The sequence below is a fragment of the Oxyura jamaicensis genome, chromosome 3 (assembly GCF_011077185.1).
Source record: "Oxyura jamaicensis isolate SHBP4307 breed ruddy duck chromosome 3, BPBGC_Ojam_1.0, whole genome shotgun sequence".
NCBI lineage: Eukaryota > Metazoa > Chordata > Aves > Anseriformes > Anatidae > Oxyura > Oxyura jamaicensis.
This window is the reverse complement of record NC_048895.1, coordinates 17,373,510-17,393,444: the sequence shown is the minus strand read 5'-3', so window position 1 is coordinate 17,393,444 and position 19,935 is coordinate 17,373,510. Positions and strand designations below refer to the sequence as shown.

General features: G+C 42.1%; 1 protein-coding gene across 2 annotated transcripts in view; it reads left to right on the top strand.

Annotated features, from left to right (window-relative positions):
• Positions 1–19,935, top strand: part of VIT (vitrin) — a 51,792-nt gene that overhangs the window by 18,817 nt on the left and 13,040 nt on the right. The window contains exons 6-13 of one of the 2 annotated variants that reach the window (XM_035319896.1): positions 4,216–4,293; positions 7,165–7,245; positions 9,028–9,237; positions 9,914–9,964; positions 14,907–14,945; positions 15,040–15,096; positions 15,664–15,726; positions 19,355–19,402. In XM_035319896.1, the coding sequence (XP_035175787.1) occupies positions 4,216–4,293; positions 7,165–7,245; positions 9,028–9,237; positions 9,914–9,964; positions 14,907–14,945; positions 15,040–15,096; positions 15,664–15,726; positions 19,355–19,402 (627 nt within the window). Of the gene's footprint in view, positions 1–4,215; positions 4,294–7,164; positions 7,246–9,027; positions 9,238–9,908; positions 9,965–14,906; positions 14,946–15,039; positions 15,097–15,663; positions 15,727–19,354; positions 19,403–19,935 lie in introns of both variants that reach the window. The other variant, XM_035319895.1, reaches the window with a different exon arrangement.

Sequence of the window (19,935 nt, the reverse complement as noted above, 5' to 3'; positions counted from 1 at the left end):
GCACCTCACTTAGTTCATATCCTGGGCTTCCTATAGAGCCAGCAAAGAGAAATACACTCCACCAGAGGTTCTGCAGGGCTCACCAGAGGTGACAATCTGGATAGACTGCCCAAGGGCAGCCCAGTTCCTACTGTTGATGCTTAAAACCTGAGCCTTGGTACTGGTGGGAAGATCTCCCTAATGCACTTGCTCTCCACCCTGACAAGTATTGCTGCTAAGCAAACTAAGTGGCCTTTTAGCTATTTGAAGCCCCCTCAGTTTGCATCTGCACCTGTGTCTTCTGAAACAACTTGTTCCTGTGCTGCCATTCAGGCTTTGCAGTGAAGCCTCGTGGTCTGTTTTGCTCTGGGTTGTGAAGGTTTCCTTCACAAAGGAAATACATTTTCACTGCAGCTGTTGGACACGATGGCCCAGGTTCTCCGAGTTCCTTGTTAAAATTAAATATGCATAGTTTATCAATATATACCTTCAAAATAAAAACTGTCAAGCCATCTCAAACCATATATAGCCATACTGTACTTATACAAAACCCTATTAAAATATTCTATTGGTGTATCCCAAATAAGTTATGAAATTCTCCCACCTCTGTGAGCCAAAAAGTGCTGCTCTCTACCCAGTGCGGGGAAATCCATCTTAACTTAATGCTAATTCCTTTTTCTGCCCATAGTACATACAGCAGCTCACTTGAAATTTACAGATTTTGTTGTAAATTAGGTCCCCTTTACACCAGCTTCTGATTATCCCAAACCTACCTGAACTCATTCTACCCACATGAAAGGAGGGTTCTATTTTACATTGCTTTATATACAATTTCTAAATCTAACTTCTTGCTGCATCCATACAATGGGTAAGTTCTTGCTGGTCCACACTTCTTAAGTTTTGGGGTAAGCATGACCAACTGATGTTAGTTAACTTCATCTTTTTTGGAAAAATCAACAGCTCAGGCACCTGAACAGCCTCTAAAAATAAAGAAATGTTCTTTTCATGTGAAGATTTGTGGACAGTAACAGAGGTTTTAGAAGCTGACCAAAATGAATTGCCATCTGGAGTTTAGATTAATATATTTGGATGCACTTTTACAGCATTTTACCATGGGTACACCAAATTGAGAAGGATTTATTTTGGATGAGTATGGATTTCCTGGAATAGCTGAATTGCTACTTGTACTTGTTGCTGGTTTTCTTTTTTTTTTTTTTTTTTTTTTTTTCCAACAAACAGCACATTGTAATTCTGGTACATAAATGAGAAATAACTTTTAACCTCAGTAGCTGCTCACTTGTCATCCTATAATCCTATAAAACTAGGAATTTTTGATTTGTATTAACAAAACTTTGTTCTTAATTAATTAATGAATCGAAAGATGATACAAGAGAAATTTACAAGTATCTGTAAGAGGAGATAAACATAAATGTAACATAATACAGCCTGTCTCATGTCACATTTCATATCCAAGTAAGAAATAAATTCTTACTATACCTGATGAAAATGTGGAAATTTTAGAATTTCAGGGAGAAATTCAGAAGCCTAAAACCCCAGGAAGGCTGTGCTGTTCATCAGAGCAGCCCAAGGCTGAATGCAGTCAGAACTCATTCTCAGAAAGAGAAGAATGGTGGTTTTGTTTTGGTTTGTCTTTTTTTTGTTGTTGTTGGTTTGGTTTGTTTTTTCTTTTTTTTACAATTATGAGTCATAAAAACATAGAGCTGCATAAAGCATTCCCCAATAAAATACAAGTAACCTAAGGTATTAATTTCAAGCTGTAGAGCTTGAACTGAGTGCCCTGTTCTCCATCCAAGTTCCTCTTCATCAGACCAAAACTGCATGCGATGCTGTACCCTGGGACTGTGCCAACAGTTTATTCCTAGTTAGGGTATTGTCACCAAGAGTTTGTGATGTTTAAATTGTGAATGAGCATCCACACAAAAGAGCACAGAGGAGGAATCCCTGGGGGACCCAGGGGATGAGGTGGCGTGATTTGGGAGCAGCGGTGGGAACAAGGTCTGTCCTCTGGGATTAAAGCAGTCAACACACCAGGAGGTATGCAAATGCACTGGTATTCACTTTCAAACACTGAAATGCCTTGGCACTCAGCTGAATGGCTCCATTCAGTTTAGTGGGAGTTTCACAGCTAGTGGGTTAAGAAAATAGAGCCCTAAACCTCTGGCTTTGCTAGTTACAAATGGGCACGAGAGGGTGAGCAGCCACCACACCATAATTCGTACTTCAAACAGACAGAAACTGAGGTTTTCAACCCACATGTGAACCCATTTTTAAGTATGTTAAGCAAACTCCAGCCTCCAACTTCTTCCAGATGACACATTGGTAGAAGGGACACATTACCATTGCTCCAGAAAGCAGGGCCACGTTCAGGTCAGGCTTCAGACCTACCTTTTGACCACATATGGGACGCAAGCTGATGTTTATCAAAACCCACAGAGCCCAGGAGTAGGCAGCCTCCCTGTAGCAAGAAGCTAGTTTATTTGCACAGTGGCAGTCTTTGGGTTTGCATTAGAAGCATCAGATTAGCACAGAAAGAGTCTAAACTTAGATCAGATTATTATGCTGCTGCTGCAGCATCTGTGTAAAAACTCACCTGATCACTCCGCCACTGCTGGGGATAAAGAAATGCATTTAGAAATCATCTGCAATCCTACAACATTTTCATCTTTCTCCCAAACTGGAGAAAGAGCTCCTTTGTCCTGCTTGTCTCCTGAGTCCAGTTTTAGCTCAGAGGAAAGTGTAAGTGAAGACATGCTGTTCTTCACTTAGTCCAGATTCTGTGAGAGACCCAAGGGCAAGGAGAAAGCCCTTTCCAGCTTGTCCATGTATGCTAAAGTGCTTTGGTCTTTGCAGGAGCTGTGTTGACTTCAGATCTACTCTCCATTAATACAACTGTGAATGAGAAATGTAATAGATCCTTACAGCATTGCCTCATCAGTAACTCATACTAACTCCTTCATCTAGGGCTTTTTAATGATTGAGATTTCAGAGAAGAGTGAAACAAAGGGCTAGAGACATGCAAAGGGACAAAGGACAGTGCTGCTCAAGCTCCATGGTCATCCCTGAACACAAAGGACCAGTTTCTCTGGCACATATCCTTCTCTATGTGCTCTATCACATGGGAAATAGTTCCCAGGTGTGGCTCAGCCTGTAGCAGCAAGTTCTGCTGAATGCTGTTGACCGCTAGGTTAATTACCGAGGATGACAAGTGTCATGCTCATGGTGCCTATATACACCATCTACAAGAATTCACCAAGGGCATAAGGAAAAGCAAACCTATCATCATGACTCAGGTTTTGCAGGAGGTGGGGGTACCTCTAACCTGAGGTAGTCCAGACGTGTGACACAGCACATCATCTTGTAGAGAGGTCCCACAGGTCTGAAGTCCTTTTGTGCATCACATCCAAGCTTGCACAGATAAGTTTTGTCCAGCTTTCAGAGGACAGAGCAGTCTTCCCTAAACGGAGCTTCCTTGCAACACTTTTCATTCAGTGATACAGGTATAACTTGGGAATATAAAAACTGCCCCAAGAGATAGAATTGCATGGCCACATGTGCCAATAGAGATGGCATCTGGTGTGGCATTAAAAAGATTTGTGGTTTAAAGCTTAACTGGGAAACATACCTCATTGTTTTAAGACAGGACCCTCATTTTAGATCTAAATATAGGAACCATATGTTCCCACACACAAGCATGGTCTTCTCTCACTGTTATTACTGCAAAAGACTGTTGCCAGAAATAGATGTTGCAAAACTGAGGTCAGAGAAGAATGCTGTGTGCTTGATGAAATGAATTCCACATCAAACATACTGTCTAACTCAAGTACATAGTGGGTCACTGGAAAAAACTACATAGTGGGTTTAAGTACAGGTTATACAGATGTTCTTCAGGAACGATCCCCTTATGCTTAACCTTAACCATGCAAGAGCAAAAGAATGAACTAACTGACCTCTTCAAATCCACCCCAGGCCTGTGTTTTCATACTTTCTATCTTTTTTATGATGCTGGATTTAGGCATTGGTATTTTTAGTGAAATGGTTTTTAGATTCTGCCAGCAGATGAAAGAAATCTTCAAGAAAATGAGTTGGGCAGTGAAGAAGCAAGGTCTGATTCTGAACACATATGTTAGATGGGAGTTTTGTTGCAAGAAAGCTTATAATTTTCTGTTATTTTTTTTTCTTTTTTCTTTTTTCTTTTTTCTTTTTTTTTTTTTGTAGAGGGCAAGCCAAGAAAAGGTGTGACATATCCATCAACTCTTGAATATTCTTCCTCAAAAAGTACAGCTGTTAAACCAGGCAAGTAATTACAATGGACTTTTCCTTATATCTATTCACATCTATCTCTTGTAGCATCTCAGTTGTGTAATATAAAGATTTAATTATAGAGAGCCTGAAGTTAATGTACCCCTTATGTTCATCAATGTTATTATCTCATTATAATCTCTCATGGCATTTTTTATATTAGGTGCACAGAATTATCCCAGATAATTTCTATATTTTTTTTGGTCATGCCCAGTTTCACAAACCTCTGTTCCCACCTACCTTTCCCCTTGTTTTAAGTCTGAGAGTATGATGTTGCACTCATTATATGAAAGCATTTGAGGTCTTAATGTTATCTTTCTCCTAGTGCTATTCATGTTATTTCTTGAGACCTTTGATGTATATAATACATAAATATAATGGATTATAATTATTATTATATAGTAATACATAATACTACAATATTAATGACACAGATGACGATGCACAGCAGCTTTAGCTAAGGATAATATGATAAGGAATTACTCTGTATAATCATTTTAGCCTGTAGCCTACTCTGTCATACTCAACTCAGTTTAAATAATTTAGTTGTTTTCAGAGGTCTTTGATCAAGCCGCCCACCAGGTGGTAGTTGATATCCAAGTGTACATGAAATGTCTCTATCATGGAAATGACATTTGTTTGTGCTCCCGGTCACAACTGTGTAAAGTCCAGGCTCTACCCAGGGAGTATGAATGAAAAAATAAATGTCTTCTACTACTACACACTTCCTCATCACAGCCCTTCTGTTGTTTGCTGAGCCCAAGCCTTTCTGAGCTTATTCACTGTAAACAGTGGTATAAGGAAATGCGGTATAACTTCCCCATGCATTCAAAAGCTTGTCAAGAAGTACATCCATCCAAGATTGCACAGCTGTTATTTGGAGTTCTGCTCTTCTCCTGTACATTATTGTTTGTCCATGAAAGCAAAGTACAGAGCTCTTTCCTCATCTTTAGCCTTTTACTTACACAAAGTCATCTGAATGCTGTAGCTGTTCAGCCTGAATATGCATCACCCAAAGCCAAGCCTTTAGCTTGCAGTTCCTGTTAACTTACAGACAAGTAGATACATACTTGTATGTATGTCTTGATGCAGAAAGCATTGGCCTAAATATTATCCAATGCTAGAAAGGAGGCAATACTTTAGAAATCTTGGCTTTTTCTAGGAAATATTCACTAAAATCACATCTCTCCATTCCCAATTCTAACCACACTTGAAGTATTGGCACAAGCGCCTCACATCAGAGCAGGAACAATTGCATCCAGATCACAACTCAGCAAGCAATGATTTCTTCCACCAGTGCAAAAACTGACATTACAATCTGTGCAGGAATGGGGAGTGTCATCAAGTCACATTGCAGTCACAAACAAAATAACAGAAAACTGCTCCTGCAGCAAAGCAAAGATGCAAGTGACTTCCTTCACTTTGTTCTTGAATCAAATTGAATGAATGGAAGTGTTAGGATCCTAGCAACAGAAACTGTGCATTCACACAGAGAAAACCCAGGATGATCAAAGGAGCAAATAACAACTGTTATATCAAACCCAGTGCTTGAAGAGCCCACTGCCTTGCTTTGCCAAGCCCTGTCCCACGAGCAGAAAAGAAATCAGACTATCACACATAGTCTTCTCCAAGCCCAATTTATTCCCACTGCCTCCACTCAGCCATCTCAGCTGTATGCTGTCAGGAACAGTTTGTTCTTGAGATAAAATCTCTGTGATATGGTGCTCGAGCCATCTTGCAATATGGTATTTCATATTTCTTTTTCAATTTTAAGAAAGCTACCTTCTTCCAATTTAAATTATAGAGACCACATTGCACAGCTGGGTATTTAAACCCATTGTATCGAGGTGCTAATGGCAGTCCTTTGAGGATTACACTCACTGCCAGATTAGAGAAAATCCTACTTCACACCTGATCAGCTAGCTGTCAGAGATGCTCTTTTGGTCCTCATCCTAGGTGCACTGGAGACTCATAGTACCTGACATTTCTTTAAATGCTGCTGTTGGATACAGTGCCCTCAAAAGATGGGCAGAGGAAGAAAAACCTTCCCGAAGTCGTAACTAATCACAGCAGGTTAAAAACAACTAAACCTACTGTTTTTTAAAAAATAGTACAAATTATTAAGTAACCATTAACCCTGGAGCAATTTCTTAAATAGGTCAATGCTGTCAAAATAGCTAGAGAAGAGAAAAAAATGAAAGATCAAAATCTTCCAGTACTCAGTCAGACACAAATGCATAGGCGGATTTGTTTGCAGGCTAGCAATAAATGAACTGTAATAAATGTTCCAAGTACTTTCATGACTTTGAGTCTTAGAAGAACAGAAAGATTAAAAAAAAAATAAAAAATAATAAAAAAAATCTTTCCTTCTAAGCTGGTCCATGGCATTCAGGATGTGGTCCCACGAGGACACGAGGATCTGGCAATGTCAGGCAAGAAAGAGCTACATCTGAATGTGAATTAGTGACTGAAACGTCACATGCTAGGGCATATTCACCAGACACCCTACACACACCAAGACCCTAACTCTCATCAGTCTTGTGAGAATTGGTTTATTGGTAGCAAAAAGAAAAAAAGAAAAAAAAAAAAGTGTTTATTGCTTACTTCTTAAATTCTGTTGACATTGGCAGGAGCTTTTGGGAAGTCAGACACCTAAATTAGGCAACAACAACATCGGCTGACTACTCTCTAGAGGCACCCATCCATAACTTTTTCTCTCCTGGTGAGGAAGCTCTGATTAGACCAACTAGCCTTTCTAATGCTAGGTGATGGGATGCCTGCCTTTGAGGACACACAATCTCTAAATAGAAAATTTTAAGTTTTCTTCCAGAGCTGCATTTCCTAATGTGTTTATTTTTTCTGCAGAGCCTAAGAAGCCAGACCAAGACCTAAAAGCTCTGAAGAGTGTAGACACCTCCAACACATCAGAAAAAGCCCTGGAGCAAGGTAGGTGTTGGGGATCTCAGTGCCCTTTCCTGTAGAAAGCCGATTACTTTATCCCTCCCAGCCTAGACTGCCCACAAGTGTTCAAGAGAAGCAGTTTGATGCTGGTAACACACATAGCTTTACCCCCACCCAGCCTCCACTCCACAGCCTCTTTCCCTCTGAAGGGACCCCATTACGTGAGAACCTGCAACCGCTGCCTGAAGGGCACGGGACAACTCAGAGCAGAGAGGGCAACCTCACAGTTTAATTTCTGCCTGTGCTTTGGGTGAGTTCAAGTGTCACAAACTTCAAAAGCGTGCGTTACAACTCTCAGTAGTTGTGTGCCCTGCAAACCCTGTGAAGATCCTGTGAGGGAGGTGGGCATCTTGCCCGTGGGAGCACTGGGAACAGCTAGCTCTCGAGAGCTCCTCTCTTGTGTCCCAGGCTCCAACAGAAACCCAGCCAACAAGTGCCAAGGCAACATCTTCTCTCTGCTCTTACTGTGTTGCTTCCTTGTCCCAGGATTTTCTGCCATACTGTTCGATTGCAGCTTCCTTGCTCCATGCAGCCCAGGTTATAGAGAGCTGACATGTCTGCTCCTGGCTTCTGCAGCACCACATCACATGGGAAGAATAACTGTGCCCTCTGTCTTCTTGCTTTTAGCACGGCAGTGTGGAGCAAGGCACTCCTCAGCCCAAAGAGAGCCATTCACACTGATTTTTCAGCTGAGTTGTTTTGTTTTTCTTCTGAGCTCTCTTTCAGCATTATCCCATTAAAACTGTCTGAGGTCTGAGTTTTTCACTGGCTAGCGTTAGGTGGTAATTAATCCACCAGACAGCTTCATGACGATGCTTTCCAAAAGGAGAACATCCAGCAATAAAATGCAAGCTTGTGCTGTGCAGCAATGAATAGACTGAATAAAGGCACACCATTCCCTTTCAGTGCACACAGTCAGCCAGGCCATCCCCAGGGATACGGGCAGGGAGGAGAGGAACAAGACTGAGGTGAACATGAATTATATTCTAGGGTAGTTTTAGGTAGATAGATGGAAAAGATAACAGGAAAGGCTCCTTTCTAAGATAGCAACTTGAAAGGACTATAAACATGCTAAAAATTTGTATAATGCTATTTAGTATGCACATTTTTGCAACTAGAATCATCTCTATTCTCACAACAGATGATACATTTTAAAAGTAGTAACAACTGTGAGGTGAGTCAAAGTGAGATGAAATCGGCACCTCCCAGGCCGTGCTCTCCTCTGCTCCTCAGCCAAAGCCCTCACTGGCCCTGCTCCTGCCCTGACCCGCTCCTGAATCACCCTCCCCTAAAAGCTGTCTTTCTGCCAAGAGCATTTCAGTGATGCAGTAGGCAATGCATATTTTATTCTGGTCTGTGACTCAGAATTGCCATCTTTTATTACCAGATGTCAGTTGATTTCCATTTATATGGACTTTCTAACAGCTTAATTACACTGAGAAAAGATGATGGCAAAACAGAAACTGCAACTGCAACTGGCTGTTTGAACCACTGCATAGGTCTGAGACATCTGTCAGGCAGAGAGGTTTTCCTGTTTAAAGCAGAGAAAGTGTAGAGGAAACACTAAGGCTATGACAGGCTGCTGTCAGCACCTAAAGACAGCATCACACAGGCATGCATGGCATGAGGTCCACAGATGAGGATGCTTGTAGACACCCTGAGGAAAACACCACTGACTTGGTTGTCTTAAAGAAGGAGCATTACTAATGATGTTGCCATGTGTGCCACATAGAATTTCATAGGGTGATTGTGTCGATGTTCCCACAGGGGACACGGGCCGCAAGGTGGAACAGACATCGCTGGTACCAACACCAGCTATACAACTGGCCACCACAACCCCAACCCCAACCAGCACGACCACGGATCCTTTCACCACAACACCAAAGCCAGCCACAACACCTGCAACAACCAGAACCACGACTGCGGCAGCTGCAGCCAAGTCTCGACCTGGACTGCAACATAGGGTCAGAGACCTAGGTCAGTAGCATGGATATTTGCATTGCTTTCCTCCTGACCAACGCTTCTGCTAGAATTAAAGGAACAAGGCAGGCAGTTGACCATACCATTATTTAGTAGATTGTGAATTCAGCAGTTCAATGCAGACATATTAAGAGTGGATAAGGAAATTAATTCCAGCAGATGGGCTGGAGTCAGAGCTGTATAGCCTTTGAGACACATACAAAATCAGTGTGCCTCACATAAACGTGTGTAGATTCTCCAAGATAAGAGTTCATCTGCAGTAAGCACAGCAATTATGGTTAGTCCCTATCTTTGCATATAATATACTGGCATCTAAACTGATTAATGTAGGAGGAAGCTCTCCATCTCCAAATGCTGTGATAATTTTCAGTTACAGTAGTTAACTAATATTTCCTTGATTCATATGCCTGGACTAAGCATTCAACAAATAGCTCAAGACTCATTTTAGATTTAATTGTGTGATAACTTTCAATAAATGAAAGTTATATTTTCTGGAACAGCTCTTTGATTTCAAAGATAAAAACACTGTGATGGAATTATCCTCATGATTTTTGCACACCTGGTTTTCCCTAGTGTTTTCTTCTCCCCTGTATTTATTATTAGTAAAAAATAAAAATAAAAAATGTGGTTTATTATGGCTCAACAGCTGAAAATCAAAATACATTATTTTCAGGTTCTAGCAGTGTCCACCCAGCATACTCATCTGTGGCAGCCGCAGCATCAAGTAAGTACGGTGAAGAAGTATGTGCCACAAGGCAGGCCATAAAATGTGCTTTAAGGTAGCAATGATCCAATTACCTTTCAAGCCTCAGCAAAGTCAGCGGTTGAATACAGACTGGATTTAAACTCAAAAATAGATGCCTTGACTGATTGTCAGAGATGCTGATCACCCATACCTCTGGGGAAGCATTTCTAGCAAATAGCTGCATATTTCAGCCTTGAAAAATGCTGGACTTTGCAACACTTGAGATAAAGCTTGTGCTGTTTGAATTGTATTTGCCTATTGCTTCCTTCTGTCTGACTCTCTTAAGGCAAAATCTCATTTAGTTGTAAGATATATAACACAGGTGGCTGTGTTGCTGTCTAAACTTAGGGCTGAGAGCTCTGAAATGCTGACTTAAGTTAGACCAATGCTCTTTTGAAAACCTTAGGCTGTGGTCCTGAGCCTGGCATAAATGTGAAGTTATTCCTGGCATGCCACTTGTGTTTTTGACAACAGAGTGGCAGCTGTTCAAAGCTTTGCATCTTCATCAAGAAACCTGCTTCCATTCCAGCCCACAGGCTGCAATGCAAATATGTAGAGGAGATTTCCCATACAATGTGTAATTGCTCAGCTGTGCAGTCAAGGAAAGGAGAACATTTTCACCTGTTTGCAAGTTTCTGAGTATGAGGATATGATTGCTTTTGAATAAAAGGGAGCTGGGAGGTTTCATACCCTGTTGCTATTTCTGAGTGCCTTGAGCTTGTTTTTGCTCTCACACACCTAACTCTGGCCATCCCTGCAGCCGAGTAATTCAGAGCCAAAGCACGTGGCAGGCATCTTCTGGCCAATTCATGTCTTGAGGGAAAGCATCATTAAATCAAATTCAGCTGCGAGCTCAGAAGTCTCCTATCTCACTGCTTCTGCCTAGAAAGTCTTTCCGCACCAAAGGGGCAGCTGGTACCTGAGGCACCATGAGCATCCCCCTTCATCAATTCCCTCCTGCTTGGAGGGCTAAGAACAAGGGACCCTGCACACCCAGACCAACAGACCACGCTCCTGCCCTGCTCCAGGATAGGGGGGTTAATCTTACTGCATCAAATATGCAAGCATGTGTATGGCAGGATTAATAGAAGTGCTAACACAATTCAAAGAAGTTTAATTTCCATGAGAAACTGCATTATTCAGTACCTAATGTGCTTGTAAACCTGGTCGTGCTTGTTGTTCTCTTTTCTATTTCATGTTCCCTCAGGCTGATCAAAAAAGAGGACATGATTGTCTTTTACTGACTATTAGAAAAACCCATCTGAGATTACCCAGTCAGGTAGAGATGTATGTTAAGGGTGAAGTCTTGGCAACACTGAAATCATAGAAACTTACTTCTGACTTCATGGACTCCATTTCTAGGACCATGTCCAGCATGTGGCTCAGCATCTGGCTTCCTGAATTCTCCTGATTTCTTCTTGGTTCTGAAGGAAAACAGCTTGTCGAAAACAAACAAATAAAACCAAAAACAAACAAAGTACAAATCTATTTTTGAAGCCATAACCACACATGAAGCAGTTAATCAGTTTTCTCTGTCTGTGGATTCTTTTGAACTCACTCCTGTTATTCAGACTGAAGTTTCTAATGTTGCCCTTGGGCATAACCAGAGTTTGGCTTGACCAGACAGAGTCAAATGTTCTCCTGTGCATCTTGGCTCACAGGGATTTGCAGACCTACTTCTCACAGGACATTTGTAATTCGCCTGCAAAAGACACTTCAGAAGTAAATAATGTTGAAACAGAGCAGAGTCAGAAGGAGAACAGCTGAGTCTGCTGTTAGCTAAGGTGTTTTCATTTCCAGCCACTGGTACTGGCAAAAGTTCACAGGGGCAAAAGCAAAGCAGGACTTGCAGCTTAGGGCATTGGAACAGGGGCAGAACGCCATCCTAGCTCTTCCTCTTCTTTCCCCTTTGTCTTCTGTTTTTGTCAAAGACATGGAATCACTAAAATTTCTGAGACTACTCCGTCAGAGGACTCCTGCATTAAAGACTTCAATGTGGCAAAACTGCTAAATGAAAAAACACTGATGTATCTAGCATGGCATTTGACACCTTATTCCTCATCTGCCCTAACTAAAGAGTGCAGCACTCACCAGCGCAGTATGCAGCACAGGAACATCCTGAGGAGGAAGCAGCAATAGCAATGGGCTTTGAAAGTGGATACAAAGCCTCTCCTGCTCTGGGCACAACTCAAATTTCAGCCATGCTCTGGTACAACAACAGCTTCTGCCTCTTTGAACAGCATTTAACCCAGCATGCTCCCAGGGACCACAAACGCACTTGCCCTCTACCATCTCAGCTTTTCAAGCAATCCTTTCCTGCACAGCTGCTTGGACCCTGGATAAGGATTGGTTATAAATCCAGTGCTTCTGCAAACACTGTGATCACAGTCATGCCCTCTTTTCCGTGACAGACCGAAGCACTGAGCTGGCACCTCCACATCAGGCAGGGAGCGCCTGTCGTGTGCTCCAGCTCAGTTCAACCATTGCATCTCTTCTCAGCCAGTGACCCCAGGCTGCCTACCACTGTGCAGTGCTGTGCTTTCATCCCCAGCCGTGACTTATCGTAGTAGTAAGAATAGAAAGAAAAGAAAAAAAAAAAAAAAAAAAGACAACATAATTGAAAGCAGAATAAAAAGTATTGAAAGCTCTCAACCAACAGTGCGAAAACATTAAGGCTTATACATATAGAAAAAGGGAAGCATAGAATAAGGGGGATGAGCTCCATCTGGACACTAGGTGGAACAGCTAGAGCTTGGGTTTGGATGCAGCCTTTTCCCCCAGGTTAACTCTGACCGCTCAGCCCACCAAGGGTGCTCACCAAGGTGCAGACTGCATTGTTGTTACCTCCACAGAGTAGTTGCTCACCTTTTCACATCGGTTTCATTGTAAGAACCACCCCAAAATGCAATACTCTCTGCTGCCCTGCCATCCTTTCCTGCCTCCACGCCTCCCACTCACTACAGGCTTGCTTCCAACCATGGTTGGGCTCAGCTTCTGTGGCAGATCAGAGCTCTTCCCTAGCATGGTTGCATTTTGCTGATCCCAGCCCTGACCAGCACTCTTTCCAGAGCTGGTCTTGGATTTTCCATGCATGTCCTTCCTTGCCCTGTTAGCCACACATTACATACAGCCATTCTTGCTGTTTACCACTACAGCATTGATCTGAAATGGAACATCTCTAATTGGGGTGTTTAAAAGATTTCTCTGCTCCACTGCTTTTATTTTTTTGGCCCATTTCTTGCAATCACTTGGTTACTGCCTGTCCCCAGTTCAACTTAATGCTCAGCCTTTGGCTTGCACAGAGCTCTGCTTTAACAGACACAATTTCATGCCACAGACTCTTTGGCTTTCCAAATCAAAGGAAGAACAAGCCTTGTATGCCCTGGAAACATGATTACCACTTTTCCCTTCTATCACCACAATGCTCCTCCTAGCAGAAACCAGCGTACTGCAGGGATGCCTTAGGGTGGCACAACAAGAGCAAACAACCCCGCAGGCCCTGCAACACCCAAAGGAGCAAAGAGGGCAAGCCAGGCTGCTCATGGGTGTGGAGGCACAGAGCAAAAACTGTGGCACACAACACTTCTGAGCTAATCTCTCTCTTACCCTCTTGTACTCTGTTTCTACTGACCTTGTAAATGGTGTTACATAGACATCTAGGCTCAGCTGTGACAAACCCAGGCAAGCTTTCAGGCTCAGAGCTAATTTTCTTCCATCTCTTTGGCATGTACCCATCTTGGGTGTGGAAAGCATACCCACCTCTGTACAACACTGCTGCATAAGCAGCCCTTCCTCTCCAGAACCTGAAAAGACAACCTCTGCTAGCTGCAGATCACCTGGAGCCAGAAGCCTACATAGTTCAAAAGTCTGGCAGATGAGCCTGCAAATTACTAAAACAGGATCTCTGGCTTCTGGAGTTTGCAAGATCTCTCAGCACAGCTTGTAAAAATCCCATCAAAGGGCTTGGATTTCCATTGGCCTGTGAAGATTTGAGTTTGCTCATGCACAAACTATTTGCTGTCACCTAATTTTGCAATATCAAGTCACCAGGGAACACCTGTTCCTCTTTTCTGAGACAACCATTCAAAATGGTCTCATTTATGATATTTTATTGAGAAAAATATCTCGTGCCCCCCCGCACAGTGTTCACAGAAGTCAGCTAAACAGTCCCACTGATCTCAGCAGGCTTTGGAAGGTTAGGGGGTAAGTTTGTTAACAAACGTCTTAAGAATAAGTAATGAGAAAAAAAAAAAAAAAAAAAAAAAAAAAGCATGGTTGAAGACGTGATCTTTTGCAAGCGCTTTGAGCCTCCAGTATTTTTGAACAAGGGGAATTTAATGCATTAACACAAAAAAGCATTTTGTATAGACAATGATGAAGACACTTCAGACATATGAATTCTCCCACATTATTTCTATCATTGTTTCGTTATTTACAGTGTGCCTGCTTGCACTCAGTCTCTTGTCTCACATGTTAAGCTCTCTGCAAGAAGAGTAGTATCTGGTCTGGATGCTGTTTTGTTTTTAACCTTCCTCACACAGCCTGCACAATTGGATAGTACTGAAATAGAAATAAAACCAAATAACAAGTGTGAGTAATTGAGTTAAGGAAACTTAGAAAGGAAAGGAAATCACAGCAGTAACTACAAACATCTTAAATGCAGACCAAGGCATGTATAAGTAATATTCATAAGTGAATGTTAACTAATCTAACCTATGTGACAGACAGAGTGAGGCAATTCTTTTTTTAAACTGGCTTAAAATGTATAGTGCTAACATTTCAGAAAGGATATTAGTGAAAACCCTGTATATGAACCATTAACTCTGATAGCTATAAAATGAGACCCATTGAAAGTCCTAGGTAGCAGTAGCCCTGCACCAAACATGGTACAAATGACGCTTCTCCATTTTGATGTCTACAGGACAGGTTCATGCTGCACAAGGAAGAGGACTGAAGACAGGTGTGTATTCTACTAATAATAACTAGTACATTTTTTAGTGTTAGAGTACTTTGTCTTTTGGTTCCATGTACTAACCAATACAATATTTTCAAAGCATTCAGGGGCACGTCCACATCTACAAGTAACAGGAATATTTTACGACCCAATACAGGTAAGCAATCACTTCTCTGATTTGTCCTTGTAGCTGGTTCCACCACTTGCATCTCCTGAGCAGATATCACAGTGCATATTGCATGACAATAGTGCAACTTCCTTAAAAAATAAAAATAATGATTTGTTCCCAATATATTATCCTAAACCCATTTACATGGGCTTAGAACATTTGCTGTTGCAAAATGACAGGGGAACTTTGTGCCTGTGGAAGTTTATGGTCCATAGGCCTGAGAGGAGACAAGTGCTTTCAGTTTCCAGCCCCCGGGTATGCCCAGCATCTCAGGATCCAGTGTCCATTGCTCCAGTGCACAGGAAAACTACAGCATCTACTAACATTCAGAGCCCTTTCTTCTGCTTTTGCCACCCTCCTTAAGCTCTTAAATTCTTCAGCTTTTTTTTTTTTTTTTTTTTTTTTTTTTTATGTCCTTAGTTTCCATTTTCCTTTTCCTTTTTGTTCGAAAACACATACAGAAAGATAATTTGGGGCCCCCATATTCCTGGTGGTCCTGCTTCTCTCTCCTGGCCAGCTGACATCTAACCTCATGCTCTTTCTCGAACCACACAGGTATTCAGCGCCAAGAGCCTGTTGCTGCTTTCCGGAGGCTTGCCGGGTCTCCAGCCCACCTAGGTGAGCCAGACTGCTATAGGAGCAGGTTTTCTGCTCTCTTTCATGGTTTTAGGAACCCCAAGTTAGCCCACAAGCTAATTAGCATAGGCAGCTCTGCAGATGGTTACCGTGTGTGCTGGAGAAGCACCAGGGCGAGCCTGCTGCACTGAATACCAACTAACAGCTTCCAGAATGGGAAGGCAAAGGACAGCAATGTCACTGGTGAGCTGTTGTTTCAGGCCGTGGGAATCAACATCGACCACAGTGTTTGCAATTTTCCTTATTTGTTAGTCAAAACGAGGAACTAAATCCCAGCCCTGTGCAGCCTATCTGGTCTATGATCAAGCTAAATTTTGTTCTGTTCCTGTTATTCCTGGGAGCCTCCAGGCTGATTGCACCATAGAGATTGCCTTTAACACTGAGGGGAGAGACATCGTCTATGCTTTCCTTGTTCCTTGCCTGTTCAATTCACCAGCTGCTTCATCATCAATCATCCCTTTCAGTGGGTGCTCTGGACAGCTGCCGACAACTTCACGTGGCTCCAGAGCACTCGGTTCACATGCAAACACCAGCTCTGTTTTGATGGGCTAGCAGAGCTTCTCAGGAGTGGCTTTTGTCCAGGAGCAGCCAGAGGAGGGAGAAGGACCAGAGCACAAGCAGCTGAACGCCCTGGGGAGGGAGAGGCTGTGATGCCTGGGGGTGCACCTGGGGCCTTGACAGCTCTGGTGAGAGCTGGGAGGTGCAGGAGTAGCATTGCAACAAGGCAGAGTCAAGGCTTTTGTCGTTAAGGCTCAAGGACATCCTCATGCAGTAGGACTTCCCAAGTAATAGAGGCTAGTGTAAGCTTGCCCAGCACTCTCTCCATCAAAACAACAGCCTGTAGTTAACCTAGTTACAGCCTATTTAAAATGGAGGCACTCCTGCTCCTACTGAGGTTTATTGTTAATCTCGCTTTTACACTGCTCCTCCTTGTTTCATTCTCAGCCTCTTCCCTCTGTTTTCCATCCATGTTTGTCTTTCTCATGTCCTTTTTTTGCTATGCCAATGTCACAGCCATTTTCTTTTATTAATCTCATGTTTGTTGCCCTCCTCCAATCTTCTTTACCCGTGTCAAAATCCAGTGCCCACCTTCAGAAGGGAAACAGGTATGTTCCTGCATAGAACAGCAGAACAAATACATTGCCTGCAAAGGTGCCAGTCACAGCATCGCACTAATTACGTGACACCATCTACAGGGGAGAGAGTCTCTGGGATGGTAGACCTGCCTTACTGACAGGACAGAAATGGGAAGAGCCCTACGATCTGGACCAAAGGATATGCTGGCTAGTCCTCTGTCTAGCCAAATCTTTGCCAGAGAAGCAGGGGAATGCAGTGCTGAGGCATGTTTAAATCAAAGTCAGAGTTTGACCCCACCTAACATATCTGCTTAAGGCATCTTAAGATCCCCCCAAGATGATTTCAAGCACATATTTCCCATCAGGGATGATTCTGTTTTCTCAGTCACAGAACAAGAAGGAAAACCCCACAAACACACGCTTGCCTTATTCCCCATGAGTCCTGATCTTTTTTTCAGCCCAGGTTCTGGCAGCTCAGATGTGTTGCTTCCAAGCAGCCAATTTCTCTCACGATCAAAGGGAAATTCCTGGACTACTCCTTGCTTTCTTGGAAAGGAGAGTTGTTTTTCTTGATTCTGTGAAGCCAGCACATGCTGGTCAGCAAACAACAGTGACTGGGTCTGTGGGTTTGGCCAAGCTGTCGAGGAACTTCCCCTCTCCAGCTCAGGTTAGCAAAAAGGTTTGCTTGGAAAACGCCCATCCTGACACACCATTCATCTACTTAGCTTCTCCCTACCTGTTCTTAAGAAGCTCTTGACATTACACATTAACTATCTTGATATCCTATGCTCACCTAGCCCAGATTTTTTTTTTCCAAGACAGTTATACAATTATTATATATATATATATATATATCAGTCTTCTAGTATTTTAAAAATAAACCCTTGATTCTCAGAAGCATCATCAAGGGGGGAAAAAAAGGCCTTAGCAACTTAAAAGAATATTCATTTTCCTTCCAATGCACATTTCATTGAGAGCTTGCTTTGTGATGTCTCTAGGACTACATCCAAGAATAGAGCTTTTGCCTAGATTTACAGATCACTCAGAAATTAGTGCATTCTTTACGTCTGCAGCCAGCTACCCTAAATCCTTGACACTTAACTACTGCTTTGCTTCATTAAGGTCTTCTCACCACAGAAAGTTTTCAAAAAGGATGTGAGCCATGAGAAGACTGCTCGAAGAAGCAATAGACAACTTTGATTTTTTTTTATTTTTTTTTTTTGAGCCAGTTAGGCAGAGAACTGGCTTCATAAAAATCTTTTCTTTTAGCAGCCATTGGACACTTCTGAGCATGAAACATGAAACACTTTTGAGATTGTCTTCTCACAATATGGCTTCACTGAAAACCATTGTTCTCAGTGACAGAGGTCAGAAGATATTTTGGCCACTGATAAAAAAAAAGCACCAAATCTTTGCTGTGGATAGGGCTGCCTTGCTCCACAGCCATCAACCCAATCTCCACTCAGTCCTCATGACTCTCCTCAGGGATGTACAGAATGCTGGCCAGTAATCCTGCCCAGGTGGATGATAAAGTAGGAATAGTCATCCCATTTTTCCTTCTCTGTTACCCACACCTGTCCTTCCTTCAGCCTACTTCTCCTCCTGAGTGAAATCACAGCAAAACTTTTGTCTGTATCGTGACTTCTCAGCCTTTCACTTTGTCAGTTTTCCAGATTCATCGTAGCGTGTCTTAACAGTGCTCACTCAGCATGAGGAGGGAAGGGGGCCTGGAAAAATCACCTTAGCCATGAAACGCATCAGGGGTTCCTCCTATCTGAAGGAGAGCACGTGTCTTATTCAGCAATCTCACTCATGCAGCAAATCTCCCTCCCAAAGAACCCAGTTTAACTCCTCACTGGTTTGACAATCTCATAGCAAGGTCAGTGCTTCACTAGGCTGGAGGACACTGGCAAGCCCCCAGCTTCTTTATTTATTTATTTATTCCCAAAACCTACATGCAGTTCACCCACTGGCTCAAGTTCAGAGTACATCAGCTGCCAGTCTAGTCAGGGAAACATCACTTTTTGGAAAAGTTCTTCAGCGGGTTCTAAGAACAAAGACACTTTGGGGTTTATTCATGAAATCATCAATTCTGATGGAGTTTTTCCATGCCAGATAGGCTACAAACAAGACTTAGATGCCTTCTCTAGTTTTCTATGGGTTTAAGTGATATGGAAATCAGTAGGTGGGAGACACATGCAAATTTTCAGTGGGAAACAATCTAGGCCAAGCAAAAGTATACTAAAATCAGTATACTGCCTCAGTGTACTGAGGAACAAAACCAAAATAGATCTGAAGAGGCATATTTAAACTCATAAAAAAGATGAGTGCTTTGGAGGCAGTAATGTGAGGCTGTTAAATATGGCTTGAGATGTGTCCGTAAAGGTTTCCAGGTTTACTGATTTCCTTAGCTCCTACACGTTAATGGCAATTCACTGTATGAACTGACCCTTTTAAATTGAGCCAGAGCTTTGTAATCTCCAGTCACTCCCTTATTTTCAATAATACTTTGTCTTTTCTTTCATGTGTGAAAGCAATGGAAACAGACTTATGGAAACCTGGACTGAGCCTTTTTGACACAGGTAAATGTTTAAGATGTTCATTAACTAGTCTGGGAACAATTGGTTTCCGTCACACATGGAGAAAGCACTATTCATCAGTCCCATGACACTGCTGATAACAATCTCATTTTAAGAAGTAATTATAGTATTTAAAATTGATAAATGAAGTATGTAGTTTACATCTTAGCAGATAAAATTATTCTGAGCCTTCATCATTCTCAAGTTCCTGCCTAAAGCAGGAGCAAAACAGGTGAGCTCTGGAAAGCCTTATTGCAGGAAAGGGGTTCTAGCTGCTAAAATCCATTTCTAAATAAGAAGTTATTTTGGGAATGCCACAGAGGGCAGAGATGCAATCAGTGAAAAAGGTGACAAATTATTGTGATGCCAAATGTACTTAAGAAGGAAAGGCATTCAGATGAGGATTGAGTGGTTTAAACTGAGTATAAAGAACAGTAAATATTATTGAAATTTTATAATGTTTTAGCCTTAAAAAGTGAGAATATGGAGAAGACAACATTTTTATAGCTATTGGTGAGTGAGGAAAAAAAAAAAAA